This window comes from Egretta garzetta, unplaced genomic scaffold (genome assembly GCF_000687185.1).
Source record: "Egretta garzetta isolate BGI_Z169 unplaced genomic scaffold, ASM68718v1 scaffold16, whole genome shotgun sequence".
Taxonomy (NCBI): Eukaryota; Metazoa; Chordata; class Aves; order Pelecaniformes; family Ardeidae; genus Egretta; species Egretta garzetta.
The window spans coordinates 4,561,109-4,570,732 of record NW_009260022.1 but is presented as its reverse complement, the minus strand read 5'-3'; the positions used below and the strand labels follow the sequence as shown (position 1 = coordinate 4,570,732).

The 9,624-nt window shown below is 43.4% G+C and overlaps 1 protein-coding gene across 5 annotated transcripts in view; it reads right to left on the bottom strand.

Annotated features, from left to right (window-relative positions):
• Positions 1 to 9,407, bottom strand: part of MAP3K20 (mitogen-activated protein kinase kinase kinase 20) — a 94,945-nt gene extending 85,538 nt beyond the window's left edge. For 2 of the 5 annotated variants that reach the window (XM_035896280.1, XM_035896281.1), the window contains exons 1-2: positions 9,347 to 9,400; positions 3,585 to 3,774 (exon numbers count right to left, since the gene is read on the bottom strand). In XM_035896280.1, the coding sequence (XP_035752173.1) occupies positions 3,585 to 3,743 (159 nt within the window). In that variant the 5' untranslated portion in view covers positions 3,744 to 3,774; positions 9,347 to 9,400. Of the gene's footprint in view, positions 1 to 3,584; positions 3,775 to 9,095; positions 9,141 to 9,346 lie in introns of those variants that run through there. The other 3 variants (XM_035896283.1, XM_009640787.2, XM_035896282.1) reach the window with 3 other exon arrangements.
• Between the last annotated feature and the right edge of the window lie 217 nt (positions 9,408 to 9,624).

The following is a 9,624-nucleotide window of genomic DNA, read 5'->3' as shown; positions in this document are numbered from 1 at the left end:
CCCCCCCCCCCCCGCCCCCCGCATCATAAACACCACGCTGATAGTTTGATTTTTCATAAAACATTCACAGTGAACTCCTGTTCCTTGCTTAAAACCCAAAACTGCTAAAGTGCTTGGACTAGACAGTAAAACAGCAATTTAATTTTCTTTTTGCTGTTATTTAATCACTCAAGACACACTCCTATGGTTTACTTAATCAGAAGTCTTGTCCAGAGTTTCAGATCTGATACTCTAATCAAGGCCTTGCAGCATATTTATTTTTCTCAGCATACCTATCTGTATTAGCTGTATTTTATTCACATAAACACAAGCCGCTTCCCATACAGTCACATTTTACTGCCTGTCTATAAAAAGTTAACGTTTTGCAGAGGTCTTCCCATCTCTCAAATTTTAAAGAGTTTTGAAGAAATCTCTCTGAGCAACACCCTTCCAAGTATTTACCAGTTTTTCTGAGCACTTATTTTAAAATGATACGCTGCTATATACTGGAACAAAAATTGCTTTGTTTCACATGTTAGAACTTGTTAGCCACTTGGCTAATATAAAGCCTTCAAGATCTTTGCTGGTTTTTATTGGCTTGTTTAATAAAATGAAACACAGATACAACATACTTGCAGAATGATACCACAGCTCTATTGACTTGGCTTGTGCCCTTGGACTCAGCTAGCATGAAATTCCTCCGAGCAAGCTTTTCCCAACTCTCCGCTGTTTTCTCTTTAATCAGTTGTTATGGATTATTGGCAGCAGTTAACAGAAACGCAAGACAGTCAGTCATGAAGTTAAAAGGACATTTCCTTTCAAATAAACCAGAAAGGGTACCAATTAGTTTTCTGGACTAAGTGCAAACCATCCAAATATCTACTAAATACAGATACATTACAGTTACGACAAGTTGTTTTTTCTATTGCTATCAGAAAAGCCATTGACGCATCATGACTTTCACCATAGTTCGGTCACCGATGTTCATTGTTGTCATCACTACAGATAAACGTACTGCATACTACGTATGTAAACAGACTGACAGCCATCAGGGTCAGAAGAGACCCTTAGGCCACCAAGGCTGGCCTCCGGTACGTCACAGGCCACTATACTACAGCAAGTCGCTCTTGTATTGAGCTCAACAACTTCTCAAAAACAACTGTCCAAAGACATCTCAGTGTGAAGACACGAAGAGATGAAAAGGATTCTCCATCTTCGCCCCTTCCCTTCATAGTCTGCTCCAAGAGTTACTCATCCTCACTCCTTGTAATTTGTGCTTTATTTCCCATTCTAATTTGTCTGGCTTCAGATCACAAACATGAGTTCTTGTAATAACTTTTTGCACTAGATTAAACGAGCCCAGCATTTTCTCCATATGAAAATGTAATTTTTATAAATGAGCTCTTATTTTTTATTTCTCTAGGGATTTTAACAGACCAGTTCTGGCAAAACTTGCTAGACTTACTTAAGGCATCACCACATGCCTCTCTGCTGCCTCCCCAGAAAACTTTCAAGAGAAGGTGCCCACACGAAGCTGCTCCCAACTATAACCAGTCTTGTTAGTTTAAGCTGCAAACGATGACCAGTCTGAAGGAAAATAAACAATTTTGTGCTGGAAGGCTCTTGCTCCCCTTCTGTCAACTCATCCTGATGAATGATGTCCATCATGCCTTTCTGACACACACACCTCCACAGCCCCCCTGTTCCCCTCTCTTCGAGTGTGTTTTGCAGTCCCCCTCGGGCTGCTCCTCCAGTTCATTTACATTCTTTTAAACACAACAGAACCGGGTCTGCACCTACTGCCTAACACCCATTTCCCCACTGCCACATACCAAGATAAAGCATGCCAGGTTCTTACAAATGACTTAATCCTCATTTGGATATGCAAGGGCATTAACCTAATTTGCCTCACAGCACCATGATATGAGCTCTTAATGAGCTGCAAGTCTTCATTAATCCCTAAATAAACCCTTAAATTACGCTCAATTCTTTCCAGCATGGTTTCCTGTTCCTAGCATGCAACCTGTGCTCCTCATTACTTCAAGCTGAACATTGTATCTGGCTGTTTTTAAAAAAATATTTTTGTTGAATGGTCCAGCTGTACCAAGCAATACATACGGCTGTCCTACTTTCTCCATCATTTCCCATCCCACTAAGGTTTATGCCATCACAAGGTGTAGTAATATTGTTTTTAAATTTTCTTTCAAAAATATTTGAAGTATTCAGCAACAGGTCTAGCACAGACTTCTGTGTAATCCCACCAGAAACACACCTATTCAATAAAGATACTGACCACTACTGAGATCTGCCAGCCAGCTGATTTTTAAGGAGCACATTACTGACACTGCATAGCACCAATTTTACTTGCCTTTGTATATCTTTTGATATTAACAAATAGTAGAAATAAAGAGAACAGTATAAACTGACATAGGACAGGTGGTGTACATCGCCCAGCATCCTGGAAAAATAATGAGATCCTTCTACATTATTTTAGACAGCAACTTGCTTAATCATGATCAAACATGCTTATCACATCACTAGGCATGACATAATCACACTAACTCAGTTGCTGCAGCAGTGGGTGAACTTTGGTGTCTGATTATTTACTAAGCATATCATCCCCAGAGCTGCTCTGCTGTCCTCCAGCTTATAACCGTCTTCCTAAAATACTTTGAGGATATTGTATACAAGTTAGATATAGTCATGCTGGAACAGCGGTCCAGTAGCTGTGCTGTCCATCACTGCACTGGTGTGTCCTCACTGCTGCATCAGCCAGTGGGGACCTGCAGGCAGACTGGAGCGCTGGGACGACCATATACACCATGTCTTTGCTGGGACTGGACAAAGCTGAGGGTCAAGAGGATTTTTAGGTAAACCTAAAAACCTTTAAAAAAACCTAAACAAACGTTAAACCAACCTGAGTTGGTAAAGGTGCAGTAAGTTAATTCTGCCTTTTCTCACAGGATTGCCAAGGACCTGTCCGTCTTTCCAGGTGGACAGGATGCCACGAGGGAAGGTGACCGGTAGAAGGGTTAGGCTTAAACCTCGCTGCAAGATGAGACCAAGCCGAAGTGCAGCTATGACTAACTCAGAGCTACTGGAGCCCCAGATCAAAACCTGCAGCAGGCAGGGACGAGACAATGCCGAGCAACACACACTAAGCCTATAGTGCACATACAGACACAAACCAGAGTGCTTAAGAGACCAGATGCAAAGAGGAGAAAACAGAAGCAGGCAAAGACAGTGCACACTCCCTCCTCCTATCTAGCAACACGCCCAGCGGTATCAAAGGGAAATCACTAGCTCCATGGGTGCAGCTAGCTCTCCTCCTTCTCAGGGCCAGGGCAGAGAGGAGATGCTACACAAGAACAGTCAGGGAGGACGGTAAACAGTAAAATAATAATGCTTCAAATCAGAGACACCCTTGGCTAATGCCCCCTCAGTGTGTCTTTATTGTAACATCATCCAGTTATGGTGTTTTGTAATTAAACAAACAAAAGGCCCAAGGTACTTTGCCTCAATTAGCTAGAGGATGGAAGACACTAGAAAAGAATTTCTGTCCTTGTTTCTACAGCAGAAAAAGTGAATGAAAAGTAAATTCTTACCTCTTTTTCTATTTTGAGCAGCTTCTTTACAGCCACCTCCTTGTCCTGAGAAATCCATCGGGCTCGGTAGACACTCCCGAAACTCCCTCCACCGCAGTTCTCAAAAAACTGCAAGTCATCAAATCTAATTTGCACAAATGAAGCACTGGTAGACGACATCTCATAATGACAAAATATACCACAGCAAAACCTGTGAAGAGAAAAGCTTTCATTAACACACAGGCTCTGCAGATTTATGGACTTTCTTACCCGTGCTCAGGCACCCCAAAACCAGAACCAGTCGCCACAAACACACTACAGTAAAATCCTCAGGGCACAGGAGGAAAAGAGCCTGGGAAGCCACACTCCAACAGGCTATGCAAATGTTTGCATCATTTACACGAGCTATTAGGAGCATCTGGGAGACAGAAATGACTAAAAATATTCCTCAGAGCGATACTGACGTTCCCCGAACACCCTGGAAGCAGCTCTGCGAAGGGCAGGCGCGTCGCTGCCTTCCCCGACACGAGCGAAGCACGACGACGACAGACGGGAAGCATGCTCTCCGCTTCTCAGCAGCGCCTCGGCACGCACCACGCGCACAGCCGGCGCTCGGGGCGAGGTAGGAGCGCTCTGCGCAAGGATGTGGAAAAACCTGGCCACGGTAAACATCTCTTCCCGAGTGACTCAGTTCTGTTCACATGTTAGAACAGAGCAAAAAGTACACGGTAATTCATCTGGGTTACAGTATGTGAAATTCTGCAGCCTGTGCCAAGGTCGGCGTCGGCAGTTTCAAGAGATGATCCCATGTCTGCTGCCAAGGGAACAGAACGTCCTTCTCAGAGATTTCACAGTGATAAAGCTTATGCCCGCAGCAAATTTCAAGAAATGTTATAATCTAGATGCATGAACGATAACTAACTTTAGGTTTCTTTTTTCAATGGTGTAAGATCAGGAAGCCTCAGGTCTTTAGTGGGACTGCAGGACACGGCACCCTCCAGAACCATCTGCAAGCCTGCTGCGGGATCTTTTCAGATGCACCAGTTTAGACAAAGTAGCTTTAATTACCAGAAAAAGTTACTGTACTTGCAATTAATGAAAATAAACTTATCAGCATAAAATGAAAGAAACCAGTTTGAATTAAAACAAGCCAAAAAGAGACACAGATTTTGGGTTGCTGGTGAAAATTACACCTCCAATTATACTGGTCTGACTACAGTACCAAAACATACTGTGTCTTCTGGGAGCCTCCAATCCATCGGGCTTTTTGAGATGGAATCCACTCCTCATGCATTACCCGTGGCTGGGAAATGCACCTGTAATACACCTTGTCCCGCTGACTGCCAAAACCCCTTCATCCCAGTCCCTTCTGTAAATAACACAAAGACATAATTTCCCCCCCACATCCCTCCTGATTCTGCAGCTAGCCTGATTAAAATTTTGAACTATGACTTGACCAGAAAGTCCTGGCACTATTTGGTTGCAGCTATTCTCCAAATGAGAGATAAAGAAACCAACACTTTTTTTTTCTACATACTGCATAAGATAACATACAGCCTTTTCTGAAACTGCCCGCTTCGTTTTACGTCTATTCACCAGCCGTAAGGGTGAAGGCAAGTGCTGACCAGGCCATGACAACTTTACTTTGTTTGCAGAAGACATCACGTTTAGGAGGGAGCAGGCTTCAAGCACGCCCTTCACTGACAGCCAGCCTGCAAAGCTCTCGGTGAGGGAACACGAATGCTCTTTCCCCAGCTCCGCATGTTGGAGCAGGCGCTGCCCGTGGGATGTGAAATTAAGTCCATTCATCCAGTACCCCGCCGGCTCCTTCCCTGATACAAATGCCTGAACTCTTCTGCTGACCTTTTTGTTCTTGTTTTAACCTTGTCGCTGTTGTTGTTAGATTTCCTGCCATCTCAGAGTCATCTTTTGCACTGCCCTGCACGCATTTTCTTTAAAGAAAGCTCAAGGGAAAGGAAATTGGTCACTCCTGCAAATCAGGAGGGTAGCGAAGCCAGGTTTAACTTTCTGCTTCTTTGCCAGTGCTGCTTAATTAGCAGGTCTTCAGAAACAAACGCTCATTTGCTTCATTTACTCCAGCAGTTGCTCCAAGTTAACGCTGCGTACACGGTGTCTCAAGCATATGTGACACTTTATAGACAACTACAACAGGTCAGCTTCCCAACACAGAGACCTCACAATTTAAGGCCACAGCCCTGCACACATTTATGCACATGGATAATTATGCTCCAGTGAATAATCTCCTTACTGACAACAGAATTATCCAGAAGAGTAATGTTACTCATGGGCAAAAGCATATGCACTGACTGGACCATAAATTTAACAGGAAAGTGTGAACAGCTGATAACAGATGGTTGCATTTGGGATGGCAGAAGAAACAGAAAACCAAGCGAAAAGAAAAACGCATCACAGGAAACAAGTATTTCTGGCCTTCACTGTCTGAATTCAATAGTTCTGAAGAGCTGTCAAATTATTTTAAATCATTGCTCACCCAGAAGAAGCAAATCGTCCATATAAAGAAGTAAATGATTTGACTTCTGAAAGTTATGCTAACATAGAACAAGATGTTATTCCAAAATTTCACAGAAAACAGACCTGAAGATGGTACAACATACACACCAGACACTTGATAAATACCAGCACTTTCCTCATGTGTCCTCCTTGCTGCTTAAAACTTTACCTAAACATTTGTGCAATCGCAATGCAGTGCCCAGCACACAAGCATTTGCAGAAGCTACTGTTCATTCTTCCAACACTTTCCAATCTCAAATTTATCTACAGCAATCAGCTGCCAATGCTATAGGCACCCGCATATAGTGAAGTAATATAAAGAATGATTCATTGGTTTGTACCAGGTTCTTCCAGATGCTCTTTTTCCAGAGAAAGTAGAGGAGATTTACATGGGACACTCTTTATTTAGAGATCTGTAATTAATGGCAGCCTGAGTTAGGTATACAGTTTTCTCTTTCTGGATGAAAGAATGGACCTGTTTAAATATTACTCCTTGTTTTCGGAAGCAAGGTAGTTAATCCTCAATTAGACAGATGAATCCCTTTGTTATGTTTGAGAAAACAACTGTTTAGAGTAACAACTGCATGTGACAAATCCACACACAGTTATTAACTTGTCATCCTGTTTTAAAAGATACTTAATGATCTGAGTTTACAACATTGGTTAAGTTAAAAAAAAAATAAAAAATCAGGTATTTCATTAAACTCCATAGTCTTACACATGCACCTGAAACAAGTGCATCATTCCAACAACAGGCGGCACTTCTTCACATCTTGCACGTCAGGAGAGCAGTCCTCTGCAACAGGGTCCATTCCAACAACAGGCGGCACTTCTTCACATCTTACATGTCAGGAGAGCAACAGGGTCCCCAGGCTTGGGGCTGGGGGCATTACGGCAATTCCCCTGCCTGCAGCGTAACGAAGGTTTGGCGTCAGCACCGTCCTTCCCCACTAACACAGTTCTGAGTGTTTAACCACTACCATCGTGTAGGAGTGGGGAACGCTACGTCGACTTTGTTGCTTGTTGTCAATGAAATGAAAGTGTGACAAGTTCGGAAATGGTGAATGATGGGTATTTGAAGAAATAATTCAATCGCTGGTTATTCCAATTTTTCCTATGGGATCGGGGGAGGGGGAAAGAAGGAACTTTCTCCTTCTGTTTTATTTCTAATGGTTAACATGAGCTTGTAATCATGCAAGAACATCTCCATCTTCTCCTGTGTATTTTTTTCCTCATAATAACTTATTTGAGCATGCTGTTAGAGCTGTTCATTTCACACAAAAAAAATCAGATCCGAGCCGCACTTGGCAGTATTTAACATGTCGGGTTATTATTTAGCATTATTTAACATCAGTATTCGTGTCGGGTTATTATTTAACATTATTTAACATTAGTATTTAACATGTCAGGACTCTATTATGCAGAATCACTTTACAGCAAGCTATTAAGCCACCACAAGCTCAGTTCAGTACAGCAGTAAGTGCTCGGTGTACAAAGCCATCCGCCATCACCGGCTTGTTGCGATTACGGCATTTTCAGGGAGTAACCAGCACGGGGATCCCTCCCCAGGACCCTGCTGGGCTCCCATGCCTGCTGCTCCCTCCACATCCCCCCAAGGTGAGGGAATCCCCAAGCACCCAGGTGGACGGGTTGCAAACCAACAGCGCTGCAGGCTGCCCTGCATCCTAGCTCAGCAACACTGGAAGAACCTGACGTGTTCACTTGTACCTCCCAGCTCCCCAAAACCAGCCTGCGCAGTAGGGGAAGTGCCGCCAAGCCCAAGTCTCTGCTTTATTCCACGTACAAGCCAGCAGATCCTACCATTTGTCATTCAGCTACTGCTCCCAGAGCACAGAGACCTTCCACTGAGGGACTTGCAAGTTAGAGACAGGAGGCAGTTAGAGACAGGAGGCAGGAAAGGATTTAGCACAAATCGCACAGTAGCTGCAACTCGTATTTTGCTTAGTGTATGGCTGCAGAACTGAAAATTGCGTCCCTCAGCTTGCATGTGCACCTGATGCTGCTCAAATATTCAATTATTTCAGGAAAACCCTCTGTAATTTATTATAGGGAACAACCACACAACTCACTGCCCTCACTTCACTGCGTGGTTCCACGAAGCAGGATTCAGTGCTTCTTTCAGGAAGGCATGCTGCCAACATATTGCCAATAAAGTAGTAGCACACTACACTTGTGCTATCTTAAAATACACAGCAGAATGTGCCAAGTTTCCTTATTTGGCAAAACAGCCCATTTGCTTTCAGGATCTTTGACCATCCATTTTTAGACCCAAATCATCCTTTGTATCCAACATGGCCTACAGCCCTTGAGCATATAAACCTGGATTTTTGCAGTGGCATATTTATTTCGCCATAAAAAAAAATAAATCAAAAAAAGCCCAACAAAAAAAAAAAAACCTCAAACACCAAACCACTGTCTTGTCTAAACAGAAAACAGAAAAGCTCAGTGATACTGAGCTACAAGAGATACTGCAGAAAGAAGTTTTTATAAATAAAAGATCCTTATATCATGAGCTGCTGATGGATAAGATACAAACAAACGCTAAGCACAACTCCAAATTAAATACATCCAAATCTTCCAATCTCCCAGTAAGTTAAAATAAAGTCAACAACACCTACAATTCCTAAACTTTCTTAATCGGACAGAGCAGCAGCCCTGCAGACGGTGAGACTGAAGGCACGGCTCTGCCTACCTTAGTTACAGAAGCAACAACATTTGAGCCTGTTCTTTGTCAGAACCTAAGAATTCTGCATAACTTCCACTAATAACATTTCTAATTTTATTTGAATTTATATAAGCATCAGTGCTGCGGAAAAAGAGTTCAACTCGGCCTAAACAGTTTGAATACCTCAGGAAAAGAACTATTTTCGACCCGAGCTGTGTCAATGGCAGAGACTGAAGGGTTTAAAGGCTTCACTTTAAATAGAAAACATTTTATCCTGGAGAAACCCTAAACTGCTCACTTCGCTTACTTTATACCTCGTCAGTGAGTCTGCCAGGAGCTCACAGGCAAGAACGACCAAGGCAGCTGAACCTGCATCCTGGCCCGCAGAGCCACTGGGTCCTTGCACCAGCGCGGGCGCAGGACCCGGGCCTTGGTTCTGTCAGCATTTCTGCCTTCTCCTCCGTCGGCGCGCCAGGCTCTCCAGGGCGACCATTATTCACACAGTACCACCGGTATGCAAAGCACCCTACTGACAGATAAAACAAGTAGGCTTCTGAGGACTTACAATTTCAGGGCAAAGTCCTGAAAACACCAAACCGCGTGCCTCCAGCGGAAAGCTATGATGTTTTCAGGCAGTGACCCAGTTAAGCCAGTGCTTTCAAATTATTTCTGCTTCTGGAATTGAGAAAAAAGTAATGATCCATGGCTTTCCCGATGGCTCTGTCGCTAAACCTCACAGCAAAGCATGCTGGATGGAGGGGTAAGGGACGGCTCACACGCGCGCGTGCTAAAAAAAAAAAAGGCACGCTGGTGGAAAGGAACTAACTTGAGCGAACATAGCGA